We start from the raw sequence: 26,517 nt of genomic DNA, 5'->3' as shown, positions 1-26,517 counted from the left end.
TTCTTATAGAAACAATGGTGGACCTAAGACCTGATTGGCCTTTAGGAATCTTCTCTCACCTATTGATCAAGAAGGGACAACTCCTTCGTGTAAACATCTTTGACAGAGATTGCCTGCCAGATGCAGAGATTGAGATAATAATTGTTTTAATTCTTCCTCTGAACTTTCTCACAGCTTCCCAGGAAAATCCTGGGAGAGCTATGTCTCTCTCTGTTCAGAGGATATGTGATTACCACATCAGGGTGCTAAAATAATGTGTCTTAATATTAATGCTATTATGAACACAAAAAATTGGAGTGAATACTTTTACCTTCAAGTAGGCTATCTATGAGTAAAAAGGTCTCAAGCAAAATCTCATGCAAACACATCCTTCCACCAAGCCCATACTCTGTGAAATAAAAGTGGTAATTCACAATGTAATATTTAGGTTCCATAAGTGCTTAGAGTTTCATGGGAGCTGGTATTCTGTCCATGTCTTGTTTACAGTCCGTCGCTGTCCTTCCTTCTGGTCTAGGATGGGGAACTCAGCTCCCCATGTGAAATTTTCTTTCATTAAGATTATTTAGTTGACTGGTTAATATCTCTGAAAAAGGTAGCCAGATTATCATAAATCTAAAGTCTTCTGAGGCAGAAGTGGGAAGGTTAATATATGTTCCTTAATTTGTATGATTCACTCATAAATCTGTGTATTAGCTCGCAGGCTAAATTTGGTTGAATTCACTGATTCCCATTTGATTGAAACAAAATTCTACATCCATAAGAAAAATATTAGAAGCTTTTCCCACACCTTTTTTTGCAGTAAAAGGACAAAATAAACTTTGTAAAAATCCAACTAACAATACACAATAGTGTACAATACTAACATTACATAATACATACAGTCTAGCTCATATAATTCGACTAATATGTGGTCTCCCAATAAGTTGCTTGTGATAAAAACACAAAAAAACCCTCAAAAATAAATAAACCAATAATATAAGCAGTTATGGGGGCATTTAAAAACTTCATTGGTCCTATGCAGCTTGGTCTCATCTGATAGCAGTTCCTATTTAAAAAAAAATAGTCCGTTTGACCTACTACAGACCAATTATTAAAAAGAGGGCATGCAGGAAAACCTAGAAATGTCTTTTTTATCAGCTGAATTTTCTGTTACACAAAAAAAACGTGACGGAGAAGCAGGATTAGAGAGGGAAAAAAACCTAACAGGGATTGGTAAACTGGTTGTATACTCACAACAGACATGTTCTCTTCATGGTTTGAATACAAAGTGTAGCAGCTCCATTCCTGGACACAGGCAGATAGCTTCTTGGCACACCAGAAAAAAATAGCTCGTTTCACATTTCACTATAGGGTGACAGAAAGATGGTTCAATTGTAGATTTGAATATTTTATGGACAGAAAAGACATTTTATTCAATTTTAATAGAGAGGTCTCAAAGATAGATTATAAATTTTATAATATTTTATCAGGGCTTATTTGTTTACTTTGGAGCTATTCACAAAATTATCTATCTTCCTTTTATTTTAAAATGCACATCATTTTGATTAAGTCTTCTAGTGAAAAATGTACTAACACTATAGAATATTTGACAATATGGAACAACGAAATATTATAGACTCTTTTTTTAATGACAAATTCTACAAAAGGATCGTATCTTTTAACCTACTGCATACATCTTGAATCAATGGATAAAGCTATTAGCAAATTTATTTTATCATCTTAAGAACTGTGTTTTAATTGCAACACTGAGAGTTGTTTTTCTAATATAATTTCTCCACTTTAAAACCAAATTTAATCATTGCTGTTTAAAGATGGAAAAGTTGGGGGGGTGGAGTTCCTAATTGCTAATAGCTGATATCAGTAGGAACTTCACTAATTTAGAAGTGCCTCTTTTGTTTCAATAGGTTTATTGCAGCAAACAGTGTTTAAAATCATTCACCTGTAATTATTTTTGTCAAAAAAAAGAAAATGTTTTTGCTACTCTGCAGCAATTTTCAAAACAAAATGCACATGCATCATCAGTATTTAGGACTGTAGGTTTTAATTGCACAAAGGCAAAGAACATTAAGGATTCAGTAGGCACACCTTCAGGTTCCTGTATCTTTCTCTTACTATTGCAGATATTGGTCATTTATATTTGGGGTTTACAGGGTGTGAAGATGAAGATGAGATGAAGTTTCATACTCTGTGCACTTAAGGGGTATTTATCATTGACTTTAAAGGAGTTTTTAATGTATCACTCCCCTCTCGTCATTCTGGTTTGTCACCATAATTTTATCAGGCTGATCCTTGCTCTTTAAATCTGAACATTGCCTGAGCTGTCTCAATTTAGTTGTTTCAAAGAAACACAGCAATATTTTTCAGTCTTCTTCCTTTGAATGAAAGCACAGTTTAGCCCAGATAACTGCTAAATAAGTAATGATGTAATAGCTAAATTCTTCATCTTGTAACATCTGCATTTTGGCCAAAGTGAAAAAACATATGCCTTGGTTTTGATCTGTGATATTTGTTGTCAACTTGACCCACCTTTTTAAAAAATAATAACATAGGCCTAGAATTTCTGTTCTTTAAAAAATCAGCAATGGCTGGAAGTATGTCATCTATTTCATTGTGATCATTCTTCCTGTAGGTAATTTCTGGAGTACAACATTGTTATCCACCCTTCACACTAAGGAATGGTCAGTAAATTGTTTTAGTCCAGTAACTCTTGTATTTGCTGCAAATACAGGCTGGCAGTGTCAATGCAGTGCTTGAATAGCTGTTAATTACTAAGCCTTTATAAAGTGTTATTTATCTGAAATACTAAAATTGAAGTGTTTTAACTTGAGATGGTTAGGAGGAATGAAAAAGAAACTGAACAGTGTACTTTTCTGCCACTGCAGAGAATTTCTTAAATTGAATGCTACATTCAGTGCAAGTCTCTGATCACTCAGAGTTACATCCACAGTATAAGTTTGCATCTAAAGGTCCAGTTTCTCCCATCTTTCAGCTATGCTGAAAACTTAGGAAATTTCTTTCTGTCCTCTCTTCTAAATAGATTCAAGTTCCTAGCTCTGTTTTTGAAATTTAGTGTTAAAGAAAAGCCAGTTACTGACCACTCCTTATGATATTTTTGTGCTTCACGTGTCTGGAAATGGTTTCCGGAATTAGCTGCTTCATCATCTTTGCAGAGATCAAGGTGAGACTGGCAGGCTTGTAGTTCTTTGGGTCTTTCTTAACCTTTTTGAGGATAGGAGTAACGTTTGTTTGTTTTCCTTTAAATGCATTTCTGTGTATATTAGAATTGGTCTGGCTTAAAACTGCAGTAAGTGCTTTTCAGAGAAAGGTTAATTGCAGGAAAAAGGAAAGGTAATTATTGGGAATTCATTTTTTGGAAAGAGAAACCTTCATAATAAGGAAATACATAGAACTTTTCCAAAACAGAAAAATTTTTTTTTAATGCAAAACTGAGTAATCTTTGCTAGCAATCTGAAAGAAATCAAATGGGAAAGGAAATAATCCACATAAGAACTAGATGCTTGTGTCACTTTTCAGTAAAAAAAAAAAAAATTCAAGGCATTTTTTTTAAAGAGATGTGCTAGTCTATGTTTGATAAGGTAATTAATATTGAAAAGTTCAGGATATGTACAGTAGTAGGAAATGTCAACAGAGCATATCAAAACCTTTTTCCCAAGTGCAAGGAAGGCAACAAAGTAAACTATGTACATTATTGTTCATCACTTAGTCTGAATTTGAGTAGATTTATATTAATAAATGAGTGTTTATTATCATTATTCTTTAATTTTAAATGCTTCTTTTCTAACAGGGAAAACTTATGGTAGATCTGAAACACATATAATCTGTAATGTAAATGTCTAGTTTCTTTTTATTTGAATTGTTATCGAACACTTTAATTTTTTTCTTTGCATTAAGACCCTTGTTTTTAAACTGTGGAACAGAAAGCTTGTGGATATCATACTTTTTCAAGTTGAGGAGTTTTTAATATAGCTGTGTAAAACTTAAAACTGTACGGATGTGACCACAAACCAAACAGAATTTGCAACAGAAAAGGGAAACCAAATAACTGACTGTGTACCCACCCAGCAGTAGGGCCATGATTCCTGTATTTGGTACAATGATCCACCAAATCTTCATGCAGCCAGTACAGGAGAAGCTGGGTGAAGTGAACAGCCTTGATGGGAGTCCAGGACAGGACAATCCAACCCAGATCACGGGCATATTAAAGCATGTATGTCATTCTGTAGCAGAATAGTACTCCATATACAAGTCTGAAATTACTTAAACAGATAAGACAGACACACATAAGAAGGATCTTTTTATATACTCACTATTATCTCTACGTCTAAGGAGAAGCTGAATGATGTGCTAGATGCTGGCACATACTTTCTCCCTCCTTATCACACACACTTTTTTACAATCAGCATACACTGCTGGAGACAATGTGGTAGAAATCTATAATATTTAAATGTTTTACAGCCTAAGGAAAATCTGATCATCTTGTCTGCCTTCTCAAATGACAAAGGCCACATAATTTTATCTAATAAATCCAGAATTAACATTTGAATTTATGGTTGAAGTAAACACATCTTCTAGCAAGATGTCTGTTTTCATTCCCTTCACAAGTTAAGTAGATTAAGGCAAAAAATGGAGCATATGCTGTAACAATATCACACTGTACATCATTTATGGGTAGTGTGCATATGAGGGTATGCCGTGTGCAAAATTCTGTGTTTAAATCGAACACATTAGAAGTCTCTGTAAATCCCTGAAAGTCTGCTGAGCTTCCCACATAACTTCTTATACCAGTTTTTTGGCTTTGTAGGGATTTCACAGGCTTCTTTCTGTTCTGACAAAATATTGGATTTTAATAAGGTTTTGTTTATCTTAGAAATGCCATTTTGTTAATTGTGACACTTAGCTGTTTTGCCTTTCTTCTCATCTGTGATCATTAAGAGCTCCTCATGCACCATAAGCAGTACTGCCCTTCCACAAAAGCCTTGTAGAAGAGTAGCTGAAAGAACAAGTTGTGATTATACTTCAGGCATGTTTCCTTCTCTGTTTCGTATGATTTGAAGGTTTTATTAATCTCTTTAGGAGACTCAGAACAAAATCCTGAACCAAATATAGCCATGGTGGTTTTAATAAAAATGAGATTTATTCAGGAAGGAGATGGAGCACTGGAGAAATGGACTGTGTAACAAGTCTAAGCTGGAATGTTGCTAAGCCTTGTCTTGATTGGTCTCCTTCATGTCACTAAAAGGAAGTGAACTACCATAAACATCCTCTGATTGAACTTGCCTGTATCCCTGTCTCCCCCCTGCATCTTGCAACTATCAAATCTGTGAGAGTTTCTGGAATCAAATGTCTTCATTTGAGAGTGCTTTTTCTGTCTATTTCCTTCTCATCCATGCAAGTGTTGATGGGTGTAGGAGCTGTACCCCTCATGTTACCCCTGGGTGCCTCTGCAGGACGTACCCAGCCTACTTCATCTGCAGCTCACTCGTGTCCATAGGTTAGAAACACAGCCTGAAATCCTTGTGCAGGCACCAAGTCTGCCCAGAGTAGTGCTTTCTGGTGGCATTCAACTACTAAAGTCTTCATCTTCTGTATAATTTGAAGTTCTTTTGCAAGTGTTATACAAATGTTGCTCCTCATCCTTTTTCCACATCTTATTTTTGAACAGGCAGATCACAGCTCAAGTCTGTCTACCCTTTCTCCTAAATTATTGACCATGACTTTACATAGTAAATTGCACTGGCTACAAATGTTTGCTTGAACATAATTCATGACAGAGTTTAAAGAGACAGAGCTTACATATCATTTTCTCAGTTAGTAAACAACTGATGTTAATTTTGGCATTTCTCAGCTTCCGAGTGCTTAGTTTTGATAAGATGGTATTCTTTTCAATACTTAAAGTCCATTTAAATAATTTTCTTATTAAAAAAAAAGGCAGCAAAACTTGCACTGAAAATGAAATTACATCCTGCAAAATCCTACTGACCTTCCTTTCTCTGAAAGACCTTGACTAGTCTTGCAAGCATTGGAAACCAGAGCAGCAGCATCCTCTGCCACCGCCACATCCCCCAAGTGACAGTAGCCATTGCAGGGGTGATGCACACTTCTTCCATTTGCCATGCAGGGAATGTAGAATGTGTAGCTGGGATGAAGCACAGGGCAGCAGATGCATTCTTGGGCTGGTGGCAAGAGTTAGGAAGAAACAGAACATGCTCTGTGGAAATCTTCACTCTGTTGTGTTTAGGTCAAACAAGGAATTACCAAATTTGGGCTTCTCTTTTTTTTTATATGCACAGTAAAAAGGAAGACACTAGAGACCTTGTTGTTTCGATTCTAGACCTTAGTGAAATGCTTGCTGAAAAAACTAAGTTAAGCACGAGCAGAATTTTTTTAGACTTATTCTAATGAATAGTATCAATGAATGAAAAAAAAAAAAAATCAAGCCTTGAGCAGATGCTTGGAGTGGAAATTATACTGAACATTGAGTTTAGCAAATGTATAAATGACTGAAAACATGCTCCTAACAATAGACTTTTTTAGGCACCTTGTTGTCAACTTGTAAGTCCTAGATCAAGGCATTTAGCTGCAGAGTGATGCTTTCCTGTTTCCTGTTGTTACAATTTTTCTTATTCTTTCTGATTTCATTGTGTTGTTTTGGCCTCATGAACACTCCTAAACTGTTTGTTTTGCCTCATTTGTAACTATTTCTTGGGCTTATTTAATTTTCTTTAAAAGAATTCTCTGCCTCATAAGAAGACTGAGAAGATAAACAACTAAATATATGGAACATGTAATATAAGTTTAAATTTTGATGGCTGGGGAATTGTCCTGTAAATCTCTTGTCAAAATGGTTTTATTGTTAGTTAAACTGGTAAAGCTGGATCATTGCCTTCTTTTATGGCTTTACTAGCACAGAGTTTTCTCCTGTTTTCCCTGTATTTAAGGTCATTAATGAATCGTTATCTATTGCTAGTAATTACTGATCTCTTGAGAATATTGGTTTAATTATATAGGAATCATAAGTGGAAGATACAGTTACATATTCTACAATGTAGGTAGTAGTACCTTGGTGTATTATGGCTTTAAAGAATCTGGGGGTTTTTTGTAGATTTTAATTGCTAAGTGTGCCTGGTAAAATATGAATTATTGTATTACCACATGTGATAAAAGGTATACTATTGTGAGTTTCACAGTCTGCAGGTGTAACAGATGTAAGGCAAGATTAACAGGACAGAACAATAATTAAAACACAGACAGCCATCTCAACAAAAAAAGGGGGGGGGAGGAAACAAAAAGAAAAGGTTTATCATGTGCAATGCAATTATTAAGGGTGTCTTAAATTCTCTGCAAATACTTGTAAAAGCAATAAAAATGTGTTAGTTTGAAAGACAGCTTTTCAGTGTGGACACCTAGTTAAGGAATTAAGATCTTTTTTTATGAATATAAAAGCTGAGTGAAGTCCTGCCATATGGCAGAATGGTTCATAGGCAATAGGGCCCTCAGTTTATAGATGCTGTGAGCTAAACGTTGCTGAAAAAAATAAGAGAGCATTTAGTATATATGCATTTACAACAGTATGAATTGCTTACTCTTTTTAAGACAGGAAGGTTCAAATAATTAACAGCAATATTATGGTTGCAAAAGGAAGTCCAGTTGTTCTTCAGCAGTCTACATCTGTGAAACGTGATACCTCTGGGGAATGAGATTTAATTTTCCCAGGAGAAAATATAAAAGCAGGGAAAAAAAAAGGAATGACTTCTGCTCGAGCAGAATAAACCTGCATCTACAAACGATTAACACTGCATAATGAAGTAGTAAAGAAGCAAAAGAGATTTCTAATAAAGGACTAATAACAAATCCCATTACACCATGGTGTATTTTTTCTCTTGAAGTGTATTAGACTCTTAGCAAGGCTTTTGAATGAGACTTGGGTAGTTGCAAGCAAAGTCAGCTCAAATGCTTCAAGCTTTGCTGAGATTTCTCGCCTAACAGTTTGTGTAACTGGAAAGTTGTGGCTTTAGAGGCAGGAGGAGTTGCTGCTGCAGGTAATGGCCTTCATGCAGAGTCTGAGTAATGTTTGTGTCACCATAGGGTAATAGTCTCTTGTAGGCTGGGCACTGCAGGGTAATGTGCCACTATGGCAAAAGCCCTAGTTAGAATAGACATGGTTACTAAATGCACCAGCTAAGCCTTGCTTTTGTACAACAGTTCTGATTTCTTTTTCTGAGGTCTCAGAATAAGTCCTCATAGGAAAGGGGTTTGATCAGAGAGGGAAACACAGAGATTTTGTTTTGTTGTAGCTAATATTGGGACTTCTGTAATTACTGTGTAGTAACATAAAAAGTTATAAGACCATAGAGCATAAATGTTTGATATGAGACTGAAATGATGCTGTCTTTTGAAATCATGTATTTTCACTTTTAAAAGGGAACATATCTCGCAAAAAAAAATTCTATGTAGTGATCTCTAAATCTGTACGTGGATATTTTTGTGTATTGTACATGTGTTTCCAGTGGCATGGGGAGTAAAAGTTTTGTGAACATAACCTTCACTTGCAACAGTCCCTTTGAATTTCTTTAATAAGATTCTGTCTTTTCGTGCAAATCGTTGCTATCTTCAAAGCTTGTGCTAGACTGGCATGCTGGAATTAATTTGTCCAGTATTTTCTTTATACTGGAATCAGAAAAAAAAAAAAAAAAGCCAATAACAAAACCCTGGATCCCTTAAAGCAACAATGAGTTCTGGAACAAAAGTGGTTAAACATGAATTCTTACGAGTGAAACTAATCTTGAACAAGAAATTTCTAGTTGCCTTTTTAGAAATTTTTGTGAGTTTTAAAGAATGAGTTAATTTGCTTAGCAGAAATTTGCAATCAATCTTTTCTTGCCACTGAATAAACAGATTCCACATGCGTAGCTATTTGCATATCCCAGCTAAAAATGTAATTCATTATTTTTAAGTCCATTTCGTAATAACTATTTCAGGATTAATGTTACTAACTATTCTTTAGCTCATTCAAATGTGACCTTAGATAATCCTACCTAAAAAGATACAAAGCTAATGGCTCTGTTCTGGAATAGGGAAGAGAAGTGCTTTTCCTGAGGTCAGCAAGTAAGTCAGTGTAAGAGTCAGAACTAGAAATGAGAAATCTAGAGAAACAATTTCCTTCTTCTGCATCTCAAGCTTCCAGCCTCAAGCAAATATTGCATTTAATATAACAAATTTTCACATTTTGCTAGGTATGAAAAAGCACAGAGATGAATAGGAATTAACAGTATAGTCTACATGAAGATTATCACTAAATCTGGTAAAGATTTAAATGAGATTTAATGAAAATAGGATCCATAGCATAATTTATATGGAGTTGCAAGTACTGTCATCCATAACAGGGAGAAAGCCCTTTCACAGTAACTGTGACCTGGTCCATTTTAGTTGCTGTTTGGCATCTGCTTCTGAACTGGCTTTCACTTAACTGGGCTTTTCAGGGCTTCTCATAAACCACTGGCTTCACCCTCCTGTTTTTGCTGTTCCAGGCCATTCTTGCATAACATTTTCTCCTGTTCATCTTAGGTCACTGTCACATTAAATGCTCAAAAATGTGGTATGTGGGATTGATGTATTTTGTCCTTTGAGGGTCACCCACATAATAATATTAGTCAGTAAGCTTCTACACTCTCTAATGTATAATTTCTTTGATGTAGATGCAGTAACATTTCCACAAATACAATTAGTTAAGTCTTTATCACAGATCTTGATACTTTGCAGAATTTTTGGATAAATTGTTTAGGACTGTTGCTGATCCTGGGATATATGTCCTGACTGTACCATACTTGGTAAAATGGAGAAATACAAATCATAACTTTTCCCCTTTTTTTTTCAGGCGATGGGTAAGGCTCCTGTTTGGACGTGAATTCCCTCTTCAGGATCTTCTGGTTGTCTGGGATGCTCTGTTTGCTGACAGTATCACCCTGAATTTAGTTGACTACATTTTTGTAGCCATGTTGTTGTATATCAGAGATGCCTGTAAGTAGCAGCTATCTTATAATTTTTTTAAAGAATGCAAACCTATTCTTTGAAGGAAAAGGAGACCTTAAAAAGGCTAAATTTCATTGTGACTGTTTTAACATATTGAAAATTGTTCCAAATACTAGGAGAGGAGATATTTATTATGAGACATGGCCTGCTGTATTTATGAAACAAATTGTATCTTGGAGTTAAATGCAGGTTTGTTTTGTGAGTAGTTCTGTGTTTTTACATGGAGTTGCAGATTTTATGTGCTCTGAGTGATACAGGCAAGTATAGAGCTCCACCTTCCGACGAAGCTCATGAATTGAGTAAAGCTTCCCTGTGACACTTGAAATATTTTATGTTGTTCCCCTGTGAGAAAGGAGAAAATGCACAAGACAATGGCTTACAATTTTTGAAGAGATATCATGAATAAAAAACAAAGATGAGTATCAATTACTGAGAGTGTTTTTTATTCTGTGCAAGAGGGGCATTTTAAAACTATTATAATTTATTTTATTTCGGTTCAGTATACCTGAAATTTGTGGACAGGTGAATTCTTATAATTTAGTGATGACCAGTAATATTAAGTAGGGACAAACAAGCAACCAAGAAAATTTTGTTAGCTTATATAATTGTAAATGGGAGGAGAAAGATACATAATGATAATTGAAGTATTTATTTTTGTCCTATCAGATTCTGCAAAAAATTCTGTATGCAACTGATGCAACAAAGTATGTGCTTCACAGCAAGATGTATGGCTGTCATTAAGTATATGAATTCTATAGCAAGTTATTCAGAGTTAAGTATATACCATCTGTAAGCTTTAGGTTATAACAAGGTCACATATTTGACACAATTTTGCATTCTAGGACATAGGAAGTTTTCAACATCTGTGGTTCCTATTTTAGGGCCCAGTCTTGAAAATATAATGTGGTACTTTACACGTACATGTTGTTCCACTGCCTGCCTTCATGTGTTTTTAAATTACTTTTTAATAAACATGCAGAATATAGAGCTACCTTTCATTCCTTTCAAAAAACTGGACATCTAATTCTGGTCAGAGGTTCCAAAATTAATGCTGATGTTTCAGGATGATCTGATTCCAGGTTATTATATTTTGAAGTCTAAATCTTGCTTGTTTATATTCAGTAAACGGAAGTAATTTAAAATTTTTGGTAGAGATATGTTCGGAAGTGGCATGTAAGGAAATTTCTTAACATCAATATTTTATTTTGTGTCATTGCTTACCTTTAAAAAAACCAGCACATCAGAACTGTGCTTCTAAGAAGCCTCTCTCTTCTTGGGGAGGGAAAGTTGTTCTGGCTTTGTTTTCTTTTGATTTGTGTTGCTGGGGTACAAGTTTCAGTATAAGTTAACTAAAATGTGAGCTAAAAATGTGTTCCAGGCTTTTGTATGAAATCAGTCTCCTTCTTTTCCCTGAACTTCCCAGTCTTAGTAAATAGAGTAGTAAATAGCTTTGCAGTGTGGTACATTTACCCAAATGAGAGGGAAAGTCATCTCATCAGGACAGCTAATACTTCATATTTTGACTGTGTCTGTAATAAGTAACTTCTTGTTCTACAGCTGGATCTAGTTAGTTACTCTAAGCGTAATAGAACAGGGAAGCAAAATAAGTCATAAATAATGTAAAGTTGAATCTATTTTTCCAAAGTCAAGCTCAAGCCACAACAATTTCCACAGTTCTTGATTACATAAAAAACCTTTTTTTATATATCTGTAACAGAAAGTTTTCTGTTTTTCCTCATGTTTTTTATTGCTCGTAATATTTGTGCTTTGAATAGAGTTCAAAGTTGTAGTAATTTTAAAAACATTTTCAAATAAAGTAAGTTTATAAAAGCTTCTCTTTATTTGGTGAAAGGAAACATAAGCTCAAAACATCCAATGGTGATAAGCATCTTTAATTTAAATAAACCATCGGGAAATTTTTAGTTTAGAAACTTTGAAACAATGAGAACAATAATAAAGCTCCTGCGATATTATGTTATGAAAATGTCAAATATAAGCAATTATAATAATACAGTACTCAAAGCATTTGAAAGTTTAGAAATTGTGCTGATTCTTTTAAAACGGCACATTTGGGGATGGGTGAAAGTTGCTGGTTTGAGAATTGATGAATTTTTTTTCTGTGCTCTATTATGATGTTCTCAAGGACATGATTTTAAGAAACTCATTTCTGCTATATTTCTCATTTTTATTTTAGTTTTGAAATCCTCTGTTGCTCAAACAATATATTATGCAAGGAGAAGGGAACCTTTAGATTATCAGATTATTGCTTATATATTTTAGAGATTACAGATACATAATCATGTACACAGCTATTCTGTAAACTGCTCTGTTCAATTTTACATCTCTATCCAAGCAGATCTTTATCTGTGGAGTGGTAGTCCTCACATGCCAAGCTTAGGGTTGTGTACCAGTAGAGCTGTAAGTTTTAATAAATTATTTCCTGTGTTTCTTTGGAAAAATTCTTGAGTTCGTGCAAATTTTTTTTTGTTGTTTTTTGGTTTTTTTAATCTGTCAAATCAGAAGCATGAATATTTGCTTCTGTTTCACCAGTGTAAATATACATGCAGTTGTTGATGAAATCAGAATGGAGGGAAGGATGTGATGCAAAAATAGATGTATTTTATCTACTTCCTTTCAAGGAAGACAAGAAAGAACAAACCTAGAAGACCTGTCTATATTTTGCATAGTAAATTAATGCCATTATTGAACCAGGAGCTAATTTTGACTGATCAGTATTAGAATAAGTGTATTTTTATCTTGCTTCCACTTGAGGAGTAGGTATGGCCATTGTTAGAACTTATTTTTTTCATCTCTAAAAGCACTGCAAATGTTTTGAGAGAAATAAAGGATCCATAGCTTCTTCTTAGAGGACCCGATTAGTTATTTTTGTTTTAGTGCAAGATGTTCATTTGTCTATGTTTAACTCAGTTTAGGGGCTATTAGGAGAACCTGGCCATATGTAAAGCAGAAGGGGGGAGTAATCCCACCCTTCCAGGGTTATGAAATAATCTGGATACAGGAGAAGGGACATCAAATAATAAACATCTAAGAAATTAAATGTATCAGAAAATTTGGACTTTGTTGAGGACAGTATTCTGAATTTTCAGGCTTTCCACCACATTATTGCTGCTTGTACCCAGGGCCAACAGAGAAAGTTCAGTCTCTTCTACAGCAGAAGGGAGAAGGCAATTTGATGTTCCTCTGAGCACTGAATTACAATATTAATAAAAGAACAGTAAGATTGTATTCTCTGTGGAGAGGAGTTTGTCTCCTCCTTTCCCTAGAAATGCCAGTAGCATTTTTCTGTGGGGAAGTGAGAACTTGTGGTTCACAGAAGAAGCTGGATCCAGATGTGACTCTCACTAAGCCAATGAGAGAAGCACAAGCACAGCTGAAGAACCGCCAAGCTTTTTACAAGGCAGCTGAACACACCAGCCACTGCTGAAACTGGATATTTGTATTTCACAGAATCTCCTTCCAGAAACTTCCTCCTATAGATGATTCTTAGAAATCCATTTAGCACCAACAGGCATATTCTGTTTTGGTTTACTGCCGTTTATCTGTAATTTTTAAGAAAACTGCCCCTCTATTGTATAATATTACACATTTTGTCCTGAAGAGACAAGAATCATAGAATGGTTTGGGTTGGAAGGGGCCTTCAAAGATCATCTAGACCAATCTGCTGGCATGGGCAGAGACATCTTCCACTAGACCAGATTGCTCAAAGCCCCATCCAGCCTGACCTGGAACACTTCCAGGGGCATCCACAACCTCTGTAAGCAACCTGTGCCAGTGATTCACAACCCTCACAGTAAAGAATTTCTTCCTTATGTCCAATCTAAATCTACCCTCTTTCAGTTTAAATATGTGGGAGAAACCCTGAAGGTAAAAAAACCCATATATAAAAGTTAGCAGGTCTTCCCTTTAAAGTGCTGGAATTTTTTTAACTTTCTGGATGATAAGAGTTTTTTTGTCAGGGGTCAAGTCTGCACCATTAAAATAAATTAGTTTTTTTAATATTTAGTTTTCTCTGTATCTGTGAGACAGCAAAGAACTCTTCCAGGAAAAATAAAGAAAATATATTTTTAATCCATTTTTCATTGCAGAATAGAACACATACTTATTTCTTTAAAGGAGAAACACATTGGTGTTACTGTCTATCATTTATAAAACTATTTAGCATTTAATTTCAATATTCACTGTTTTTATTTGCTTTGGTAAAAAGGCATCATGATCACAACTGCAGTTCAGTATCTGAAATTTGATTTACGGAGGAGAGTTTGATTGGGTACGTTCTGTGTGGTGCTTGTGTTATACTCTGAAAGAACTCTGGCAGAGGCCATTGTATTGTGTTCATTATGCCTGCTTTGTGACTTCAAGAAGAAAAAGCAGGTACCTGAATATGAACAAGAAAAACAAAGGGTAGGGAAAAGAACAGGCAGAACAGATAAAGAATGAGTAGGATAAGTGAGTGCTTTACAAATGAAAGCAGATGTATGAAATTACAAGCTGTCGGATCAGCAACGGAAATGAAGATGATAAAGTGGTTCCTTACACAGATTATAATTATTCATTTTGCCCAGTCCTGCATCTTTTCCCCATAATCCTCTTGTTGAGGGAGGTAAGGTGCAGGAGGATATGAGGCTTATTCACATGAAAGAAAAAAAAGTAAACCATTTAAATTTCTCTGTCCGCAAAACTGCCCTTTATTTTGCTTTTATTGATTCAAAATAATCTTGTATTTGCAATATCCCGATTAATTAAAGGTATTTCTTACTACAGCTAAACTTCTCAGCATAGTAAAGTTTGTTAGAAATTTATTTACAATTGCTATTGTTGGAGGCTGTCTTTATGTTGCAGAGTGGAGGCATCATTAACAGGCATTGCTTTGACAGCTGTGGCAGATGGATTGCCTGGATTTAGATGGTGCAAAAGAAATGAAGTAGTTTACATAGACCTGCTTGAAAAGATGTCTTTAATAATTGCACTCATAATTAGATTGATTTGGGAAGGAAAGAAAAAAAAAACAGAAGATGACAACAAGCAAAAAGCCATAGAGTATGCTTACATAGATTCAGATAGAATCAAACAGCTTAGAACAAAATTATGAAGTTTAGCAAAGCATGCTGAAAATTTTATAAGTGAAAAAAATCTAAGCAAGTTAATAGTGTACTATACTTTTTAGTATTTATGAAATTAAAATCTAGTCTTTTCCCTTTTTCCTGAATATTTTGTGAAGTTTCTGATTTAAAAGAAAACAAGGAGTTGTTGAATAATTTTATGTATGTATAGGTATCTGAGTATGTTTATTTATGTAAATATGTATTTAAGAACAACATAAAAGATATTTCAGCAAAAACTAATCAGAGTGGGGCAAACTTATCATAAAGCCATAAATGCAAATTATTACATTTAAATTTAGATGTCTGTGGAGGAGCATCTGAAAAGCCCATGTCCGTTTTGCAGCACTAGATCTTCAAGCTCTGCTGATGGTGTTGTCCTGAGCTGCACTGACTGGGGCAGGCTTTGGGGGCACAGCTACAGAGGTCTGAATTGAGGCATCTGAATCTGGAGCTAACACAAGGGTCAATAACATAAAATCATAGTTTTAGAACTCTTCTTAATTCCACTAAACCAAGTGTAGTCACAAGGCTGATTTTATCTATCTCCTTTTACTCTGAGCACTGTTTGAGTTCTGAGACACCATGTGGGAAAAGACAGCCAAATCTGAACTGCAATGAATTTACTGGGAAAAGTACTGTTTTGGAATATCAAAGTAAGACAGTAATGTTTTTTTTTCTCTCTCTCTCTTTTATTTTCATTTTAATTCTAGTGATTTCAAGTAATTATCAGACCTGTTTGGGACTTCTGATGCATTATCCACCTATTGGAGATGTTCACTCCCTTATCCTAAGAGCACTTTTTCTCCGAGATCCAAAGGTGAGATACCTGTTAATACAGGAAATAATAAATCACTGTAATTAAATGTTCTAAATGCTATGAAGTTAATAACAACCTACATTTTGGAAACTAAATGGTAGTTTCAAGTTTCTTCTCACCTGACAAAAGAGCTGAAGGAAAGAGTGGGAAACTGAGTAGAAGCAAGTTCCTTTACTCTTTAAAGGATACTTTAAAGGACACTTTGCTAAAGTTATCCAGGAGCTCTGGTAACTGCAGATGTGCTCTTTAGAATAACTTCGCTTGGTATTCTGCACAGACATCTTTGAGGATAAAATATACTTTTCAGGGAAACAGTAATGTTACTATTTAAAACCTAGTAAGCTGTATAGAAAGCATCATGCAATTTCATCTGAAAGACCTTTTTCATGGGATTTCTGGGATTAATCACTGTTAATCCTTAAAGCACTACCCCTGCCCAATATATAATGGTTATGTGATGGGTTTTGATTAAAAAAAAGAGTTTGATGTTACAGCCTGTAAACATTCACATGTATAAAATGTACAAATTCATAAATTCATGCCACATATTATTAGCATGCAGTTTCTGATGTACTCATCTATTAAAAAAAGCAAACCTCTTCCTGTTTGAGAATGGCATGTGTATATGTGTGGGTATAATATTCAGGAGACACTCACTGTATGGTGGATAAAGTGCTTGAGATTCAGCTGAACACAGTAATCATGCTTGCTCAGATCTCTGGCAGATAGCAGAATTGTGCTGCTGGTTTTGAACTGTCTTTGTACATGTCCCATTAGTAGGTTGCCAGTGTAAAGTCTGATTTCCCTCATCCTCTTGATGCACAACATCTTTGAAAGCAAAAAATTCATCACTTCTGCACTCTGACTGCCTTCTGCAAAATTTCATTCAGTACCAGTGTTTACACTTTTATGGATTAAGAAAAAAATTGTCTCTTTGTTTTTCTATATCAGTTTTTTGCAGAAATCTGCATCCTTATAGCTGTTTTTTTCATTCCTCTCAAGCACAAAGATTTCTTTCATGATGAGAAGTAAAGTGTATCATCTTTTCAGTGTGCAAGAAAGTTTCTAACGTTAGATCTCAGGAATCTTTCTTAAGATTTTGGCAGCAGCCTGTGAAATCAAACTGGCCAGCATTTATTTATGTACTTTCATAGCAAAACAAGATAGAAATATTTTTTAGAAGAAAGATACAAAGGGAGGAAAATTTTGCTCAGTTATCCATCGGAATTCAATATGTAATCTGTCATTTATTGAAGAGATATGTTAAATAATAAAGTGATTACTAATGATTCAGCTCTGAAACATGCTAGGCAGCATACAAGATATCCTATCAGCTGAAGGGGACAAAAATTAACCACCAACTTCCCACAAAGAGGCTTAATCACTATTCTACTCCTTATGCACTTGTCTCCAACAGAATGAAGCTGTCAGGCTCATAAGGCCTTGATGTCCTATTAATTAACATTTTCAGGTGGGCCTTGAACACCTTTCAGATAAATACTGGATGTAGTTTTGTAGTTCTTTGCCCAGGTGAATCAGTACTTGAAACTCTTTGATGCTAAGAGCGGTAGTGGCTTTGTCAATTTAGATATGAGAAAATGCAATTGTTTCTCATTTCTGAGCTGTACTTTTTTGCTTGGGAAATACTCTGAATGTTGAGAAGGTCTGATTTCCAGAAAATGAAGAGCCTATGGGACTTGCAGCCACCTCTAAATTTACACTGGGTCTTTGTGTTGAGGCTGCGTAAAAAGATCAAGACTTCTTACAGTAAGGAAATCAAACCATTCTAAAGGATCCTTCTAAAACTAAAAAACAGCTTCTGGTCTGAGAAATAAATGTATTTTCAAGGCTATTACTTGAATACCTGTTTCTTACCTTTTCCTAGGTGTGACTTAAGGTGTCTGAAGTATATGTTTGTTCAGTTTCTTTTTTCCATATATCTGAAATGGAAGTCTTGCTGTTCTTTAAGACCTATGCACAAACATTTCCAAGTCTGTCAACATTTTTCATGAAAAGGAATGAAAGGGAAGACTCAACAAGTCATCATGGGTGCTGTAGGAGTCTAAAGTCAGTGCACAGATTATATAGGAAAATAAGTGGGAAAATTATGATTGGGGGTTCTTTTGTTAGTTGCATAGATATAATTCAGTTTGCCCTTATTCCCTGTGCAGACAAAAGCAGGTTGGAAGAAATGACAAAGGGATTTTAGTCTGTAGTGCAACTTGTAAGTGGTGATTAACAAATTCAGTGCTTAATTATTTTTCTTCCTTCTTTGATGTTTTCCTGTGCATTTCTCCATCACAAGCTTCTGGTTTCTAATAGGAAATTACGTTTGGTTCAGTGCAATTTTATCTCTCCTTATCCAGGGCTGAGTTTTTCTGCGTGGCATTTCTTCCAAGATTTTGCTTGGGTTTTAATATGTGAAATCAGGGAACTCTTCTCTGGGAGACTGTTGCATGGTCCAGTGGCTTATTTCATTATTTGTTGAACATACCAAGAATGTTTAGTGTTGTTCCAAATACCTGAGAGAGGCTTACTCTCTGCTCCTTGAAGCTTTAAATCTCACCTGGACAAGAAATGCAGTTTAGAAGTCATGGCCAGTTGCAAACAGGAATCTACCAGGTGCAAACAGGAATCTACCACTTGCAGGTTTGCTAATATATATGTTGTCTTCCATATTATTTTTACAGCTAGGAAAATACCAAGTCATCATACAGGGGGGAGGTTGTGGGGTATTTGGACTAAGAAAGGTTGGAGGTAGGTGGATAAAACTGAAAGGTTCTTCAGTAACAATCTTGTCATAAGCGGGGAAGTTGTTATCAGATGTTAAACCTGATACAGCTTTTCCATCTGTAACTTCCAGTTCTGGAGATAACCTGGGTTTGTATATATAAAGACATCTATAATTTTTTCTCTTTCCTTGTTCTGACATAACAGGTACTTCCTTCTTACTTTTTGTCATGTAGTCTCTATCAGGAGAGATAAACTAGGCTTGATGAACCCGTCGCATTTTGTTTGCCTCTTTTCACTGCAGTCATCACCAGGAGAGCAACCTAAATGTCAGAAACGAGCTGTACTTAAAAGGTGGGGGGCATTTTTTTCTTACAGATGGACAAGTGCAGTTTCCTGACCTTTTGTGAAATCAAGCCTTACCAGAAGCCTTAGCATTATCCAGTATTTATAATATGAAAAGTAATTAGTACTTGCCATTAACCTAATGCTTGCAGCAGCTCTCCTGTTCACTTTGGAACCCCTTGGCAGCTGAGATGAGAGAACATTTTAGATACCACATCTCTGATATTTTTCAATGCCACAGAAGAGAAATACACATCTCTATAATAGCTGAAAACAAGTTAATGCACCTGTCTCTGAGGGGGGGCCTGAGAGATACTAATTTTACAGGCATGAGTATGGATCAATGCAGAATAATTGAATTTCAGCCTTTTCTGCATTTGGCTAACTCCACTTCTTAGGAAAATGTGGAATGAAAAGCTCAAATCAGTGTTGTTGTCTGTGCATAGGGTGATAAAGTTAACCTGCTTAGCAGAGTATTTGTTTCACATTTCTAATCTTTGAACAGATAATTGCCTCAATTATTTATATTAAAGTAACTTCTATGCATTTACAATCTTTCTGAATATAAAAGTAGAGCTTCTTATGGAAGAATGGGCTATTAAAATTGTGTATATGTGAAATGAAAAAATAAGGGAATGTTCTTTTATGTATATCCAAAAACATTTACTGAAGGTATGTGTCTGCATATTTAACACACCACGAGTGGCTCATTTTCTTCAGTTTTTTTCCCTTATCAAAACCATTGAGCACTGTTAATTTTCACAGCAAAGGCAGCAAAATTAAGAAGTAGAGATATGGAGATAAGGCATTGGAAAAATATAAAGTGATTAAAAAACATAGTTCTAACTAGAGTTGTTCAAATAAAAAAAAAAATTAAAAAACCCAATTAGAAACAAAAGTCATAGAAAATGTGAACATATTGTGTTCCCTAAATAACCAGATGTTCTTTGCTTCCTGAAGGCAGCCAGGGCTAGGAATAAAAGGTTTAAAACTATTGTTTTAAGTTAACTGTGAATTTTGAAAATCTGTTTTCACCCTTTAGCAAATAAAATTCTAATACAGCAACATAAGCAAAGTAATTTTCATCTTTGGGTGTTCTTATTTGTATGTTGTTCAATGTTGAAGTGTTAACCTTATCACAGTGACTTATTAGAAAACTAAATCACTACATAGAATGTTACAGTTTTGCACCACATACCAGAAACCTGACAACTGTCCTTTGTCTGAAAGCTTACTGCATTTGTTCTTAATGTTTATGTAAAGCAAGTTTGCTTTCATATATTTTAGCATGCTGAGTTGTCCCATTCATTGAGCAAGCTAGTTAGGAGCTTAATTCAGTGGAGAGATCTTTTTATTATAAGCTACCAATTAAAAAACAAAAAAACAAAAAAATAATGTGCTTCGTTGATGGAAATTAATTTGTTAGTTATGCTAATAATATTATAGCTACTGCTGCTCATATTTTCTCAACATTGTATTTTAGCTATTTGCTGACATTGAAAGTGGCTATATATTAATATTGAATTCTAGCTAAATCCATGGAGGAGAATACATGACATTTCAAAGAAGTTGTATTAGTTCCTCGTGACTGAATTTACAGATACTGCCAGAAAACTTAAACAATAAAATACGGTGATGATCACTCATATAAGGAATAGTTGGAAAAATCTGCATTCTAGCTTTTAACACTATTCTCTGTCTAAGCAATGAGTAACAAGGGGAAAACACATTGCTGAAATTTTGAACCAAACTCTTTGTACATTTATTTTCAGCTGAATTTTCTTCTTAAGTAGCTGCCACCGTCTCATAGTTTTCTCCAAGCTGGTTTCATGTGCCTGAAAGGCTGTTGAGTTTCACTTTCTTCTTCTTCAGATAAATTCTTTTCTATACACTCATTAACTGAGGTGCCGCTGCAGAGCTGCAACTGTCCTTTGAACGCTGCCGTTATGTCAGTATTGTTGTTTTGCCGTTTGTGGCAGGAGAAAAGCAGGTTTGGGGTTGTTTTGTTTGTTTGTTAGCATTGTATGTGCAATCTGGCATTAATTACCTCTCTTTAATGACCAGATTGCAGCCAATCAGAAGTTGGGATCTGGCGCTGCTCCGGCATTAGCAGCTCATTAATTTGTACCTCCACGCAGAGGTACTGCTGGGGCGCGGGTCCACTTCGTTACAGGGGTACCAGCAAGGGGGAGGGAGGCTCTCAACAAACATTTTTGCTTTTTAGTTTTGATCATGAAGAATGTGACTGATATTTCAGGAGCAATAATACATTGAGGGGGGGGTTTAGGTGCATGAAGCGTAAGTTATCAGGAAGATGGGATAATGGATATGCCAGTGCAGCATGAGCTGCCTGTACTTTAAGTAAGGAGAGTTCCCTGACTGAGTGAGGTCACCGGTACTTTAAAGGAGAGTTACCTTTACATGAGATACTATTGATAAAGGAAATGAGGTTTTCCAGAAAAGCTAACTATACATCTCTTCATCTGGAAGAAAAGGACTTAGGAAAAACAAAAAATAAATGCATTTACTTTTAGTGATTCACAGAGAACTTCTATTTGCCTTAATTTCAGTTTAAGTTTAAGATATTGGATATGCAGTTCAAGATAAATTTTTATGGAAATAATGTGGCACCATTCTCAACTTGACCTCTGCTTTTATAACCACATTCAATTCCTGGTACTGTACTCAAGCATTTTGATGTTCTAACATTCACATTTGCAAATACAGTGAGGTTAGATGTAATCTAAACACCTCACTTTAAATAAATCAATGTTTTTTCTGTAACTGCATGCTAAGCTTTTTAATGCTGGCCATTATATTTATTTACTCTTTGTTTATGTTCATGTTCTTAAAATGAGAAACTTATATTTTCCAATGAAATAGTCTATGCTTTGTTTTAAGAATTATTGATTTTAATATTCAGTTATTGTGTTTCATTAATAGAATAAGGTATGACAGGCAGCTAAGAGTTTAATGATGAATTACTGGGAATAACCATGTTGCCATAGTACCACATAAAAATAGTAAGTGTACCATGAATTAAAAATCCACTTCATTTTTGTACATTTGTTTCAACACCTTCTTTCCCAGTGCACCTATGCATTTTAGAATACAAAAAGGCTCCGTGGTCAATACTTGTGATGCAATAGCTTTGTTATCTCTCTCAAAGTTCATTGCAATCTCTTCAATGGTACATTAACCATTTAATCAACCCACCATAAAATAGTCATCCTCAACATACCCTGTATGTCACAAGCAGTATTTTTAGGGAAAAAAAACTTGGAAAGTGGTTTATTAGTCATCTAGGCAAGACTTTTCAAATGAGAAACCTTTCGATGTCCTTCTCATTCTGCAGCACCATATGCAAGACAGTAGTCATCACTCAAAGGAGAGAGCTGATCTCTTGGATTGCCAATGGCAACGCAGTTCCCAAGGGTTGCTCTCTCCTTAGTGTTGCACACACAGGCCAGTTGTGTGGGTAAGAACTCACAAACACTGTATCCATCTAAGCTGAACAACCACTGCATTTAAATTAAGAGGAATGCACTGGGGAATAATATGGAATAAAGCAAAGCTTCCAGAACCTCCCATAGTTAAAGCCATGCCGCAGGTAAGATGGTGCAGAAGCAAAGGACTTGTCCCAGTTCTGTGTGGGGACAAACAAGATGGGGCTGCAGTCCCCTGCTGGAGGCAAGAGCAGAGCCCAGCCAGGTGACTGCATTGTCCTCCCTGCCCATCTTGTGTGGCCCAGCAGGAAGGAGTGGGTGGTGTGGCTGCTGATTTCTGGGAGGGTCAGGAGGTGCAGAGTCTTTCAGAGGAAATGGCTAAAGGTGAGTTTCTGCTTTTGGCTAACATTTGACAGCAAGTCTCCAAGACAAAGTGGACCAGAAAGTTCTCTTTGGAGGATAGAATTTTTCAACTGTTCCTTCTATTTGAGCAGGTTGACATTGTCAGTAGCAAAGTAAAGACAATTCTGATTGTACATGCTGCTAAAACAAGAAGCTGCAGCATTTTAAGCTCTTAAATTCTTTAGCTACCAATAAAACTTATTGCTTGTGAATTTCTTGGGGCTGTTTCTTTCAGTTGGTAGGTTTACTTCTATTTAAAATGTCATTTAAAGCTACTGACCCTCTCCTAAAAAAGTTATAATGTTATTTATAAAATTACACCTATAAAATGTATTTAACAGTGTTAGAGTGAGGTGATTATGGTTCTTCTTATGTGAACCTGACAATTCAATCAATCATTTCTAGTTTGCAAGGGAGTTTATCAAAAAGAAGCATTTTAAACACTTAAAGCACTTTGATTCTACCTAACCAAAAGTTCTCCATGTCATAATTTATTTACTAAAATCTGCAAAACACAAACTGTGAAAGTTGATTCATAACTTTTCAATAATATATGAAAGATTAACTACTGAATCATATCCAATCTATTATGATGGAATTTGAGTTCAGACTCTTCTGATAGAAATGTAGATATACTGCTTGTGTATCTACATATTTTATAGTAGATATTAGTGTATCAATTGTAATGAAGGCTATTTGAGTACATTTGTATTGGGAAGAATACAATTCTCTGAAAGAGCAAAATATTGTCAAGATAGAACTGGGAATGGTATTTTTTAATCCTTTGCTATAACTTTTTATTGAAAAATAGGTTTGGAGATGTTAGGTCTTTTGTTCTTTGTCTTTTTACGGAGCAGTAGTGATGAAAATGGCTCTCTAGGATAATTCCTCATTATTGGAATCCTACATGAAAGGAGTTGCTTGTCCCGCAGCACCAGGCCCTTAGTTTCTCTCTGTGTTTCACAAGACAAGACTTGGATGTCATATTCCTTTTGGTGTGGTGTGTGCATGGGGCTCTGTGAATGAGCTTTTTTCACTCCCCTGGGGACCTTTTTCAAGTGGTTTATGTAGCAGATTACACGCAGAACGTGAATTATTCTGTTTCTTCTCCTTGTAGTGAAAATAACCAAATAGCACCTTAAAATGTTCTTGTTTTTCCCTGATATGTGAGATTTGTGTACAAGCATGTATGTGGAGAAGATGTAATGCTGTAAGTGTGCTTACAAGGGGTGTATAAGTATAAGCTTCGGATAACTGCATTACTCACAAAGCCATCAGTGAGTTATGCAGGTTGTCCAAAACGAGTGCCAATAAAACCATAATGTGGTAGCTTTTCTGTACATAAAGATGTCATATTTTAAATCTCATAATTTGGAGCATTCCAGGGTTTAAAGCGAGGCTTGCTGTGTGTTCCTTTCAAAAGCCTGGAGCTTTCCTCCACAATGTTGTAAAACTCCTGTTCCTAACTGTGCAAGGCTGCAAGATGCCAGAGCATAAATCTGTCACAGGGTAGAGCTGAACACTGTCAGATTTATACCTTACTATTTAGTTAATTTACTTCTTAAAACCAAGGGTTCAGCTGAAAAATAGGCAACTAAATTAAGAGGCAGATTTAAAAGGTACTTAAGCGATTCTGTTGATGCAAGATGGGGATTTTACGCAGGTTATGAACTTGAACGTTGGCAGGTCAGAGTCTTTTTGTCTGGAATATCAATAAAAGCTGATTTGGTAGGATTTGATCTACCTGTTAAAATGCAATATGCTGTAATACTATAAATGAAAATAAAAAAAGGCTTCCCAAGCAGTTAGGACAAGAAGCCAAAATACACAACTAGAAGTTTCTTTCAGTCAAGTCACTGAAGCATTTTTAAATCTCACTTGTCATTTTTTTTTCAGTTCTTCATCTCTTGTCATAGAATGCCCATGTGAGAGAAAGCATGTGTGTATGAAGTTAAAAACAGACCATAACGCACAGTATTTAAAATATCTTCCTGGTGTCTGAAATTTCTAGTTGCCAGGGGAATGGAGGGTTGTCACGTAACAAAACTGGAGATAATTTATTTCAGCCTAATCAGAGTTCAGGGGTCTTCCATTCTTGACCCAGTTAACTGAATTTTCTTTCCTTTTCTGTTTTTTTTCTGGGAAATTTTGTTGCTTAGGGGGACAAAAACCCCTCCTTAATTTTCTTTAGAAACAATTAAATATGATAATTCTTCATGCTCTTATTGCATTTTAAATAACAAGGTCCATGATTGAGACCCTTAGCATCTTGTGAAAAATCTAAACAGGAAGCATTATTCCCAGTTTGAGGATTATGGCATTCCTTTGCCAACACCAATATTAGTGCATGGATCTCCTGACTCCTGTGATTAAAGGAAGTTCTTTATTAATTCTGTGCAGTGTACCCTTCATGTTGTGCTGCTTTCATACACAGGGTTGATAGACTATCAATCTATGTTTTAGATGGTATTTTGCTCTTGGCCTTGAACCACTTTTGAATTGGCAATAGTACCTTGTATCTAATTATATAGTACCTTATTATCTAATGTCTGGCTGGGTGTTTTCATTCTAATAACTCAGTGGTTCATAGGTGGATAAAATACCTTTTGTGCCCCAGCAGGTTGCTTGCTGCAGAAGGTATAATAAGGGAAGAGGAGAATTAGCAGGTGAAAAGAAATGTTTGTTTGTTTGTTTGTTTGTTTGGGGAATAGGTTTTTTTTTTGCTTTGGGTGCTTTGGAGTTTGGGGTGGTTTGGTTGTTTAGTACACAAAATAGTGTGACATGTTTCTGTAATGTTAAGCCTTTGCTTATACTGTGTAAGTGTGTTCATGTGGGGAGGAGACAGCTGCCTAAACATCTCACAAAATAAAAAGAGGAAAGGTGAAATCCTCTCTCAAGTTATTAGATAATAATCAGTAAATACTTCACATTAATTATTAGTGCCTGATGGAAAAACTGCTGCTGAACTGAACAAACTGTATCCTTTATCCATCTCAGCTGCTATATTTCAGCTCTGTTCCCAGTCAAAATTTTTGTCAAGTTTATGTCATCTTTATTGAAAAAACTAGCATAGATGATCCAGCAGGAAAAGATCAACTTTTCCGGACCTCTCAGTCCTATTTGAATTTAGGGTCACATGATCCTCCAACTTTAGAAACAAATAAAAAGGAAAAAATAGAATTTTAATACAAAAATTTCTTAGGCAGTGCAGGAATTATGAAGAAATCCAGTATTGCCATGTCAGCTGACAAAGGGAAAAAGGAGAAAACTGGCCCCCTAAAAGTAATGGTTTAAATAAATAGAACAATGTTCCATCATGATCCTTCTCTTCTTTTTACATATGTTTGGTTCAGTCTGGGTTTTGATTTAGGCTTAAACTATTAGTAGTTTAGAGGAAAAAACAATAAATGTTTGGCAGCATTTGGAAAATATATTGGAAAAAATTAGTTTTAAAACATTCCATTTGACATTAGTGAGATGATTATTTTGGTCAGCCTATTCTGCCTGGATGTAGAATTCACTGCTGCTATTTTGTTTGTTTTTTCTCTGTTGCATTGAGGTTATCTAGTTTCAGATACAATCTATTAAGTGCAGTATTTTTTTA

At 35.4% G+C, this 26,517-nt stretch overlaps 1 protein-coding gene across 7 annotated transcripts in view; it reads left to right on the top strand.

The window, feature by feature from the left end:
• The window catches only part of TBC1D5 (TBC1 domain family member 5), a 318,058-nt gene that overhangs the window by 228,088 nt on the left and 63,453 nt on the right, over positions 1-26,517 (top strand). For all 7 annotated transcript variants that reach the window (XM_071429303.1, XM_071429304.1, XM_071429307.1 and 4 more), the window contains 2 exons: positions 9,896-10,038; positions 15,884-15,990. In XM_071429303.1, coding sequence (XP_071285404.1) covers positions 9,896-10,038; positions 15,884-15,990 — 250 coding nt within the window. The remainder of the gene's footprint in view (positions 1-9,895; positions 10,039-15,883; positions 15,991-26,517) is intronic.

This window comes from Agelaius tricolor, unplaced genomic scaffold (assembly GCF_023055355.1).
Source record: "Agelaius tricolor isolate 1412-34295 unplaced genomic scaffold, bAgeTri1.0.p SCAF_6, whole genome shotgun sequence".
NCBI lineage: Eukaryota > Metazoa > Chordata > Aves > Passeriformes > Icteridae > Agelaius > Agelaius tricolor.
The sequence above is the reverse complement of the archived record's forward strand: the minus strand, read 5'-3'. Positions and strand labels throughout refer to the sequence as shown.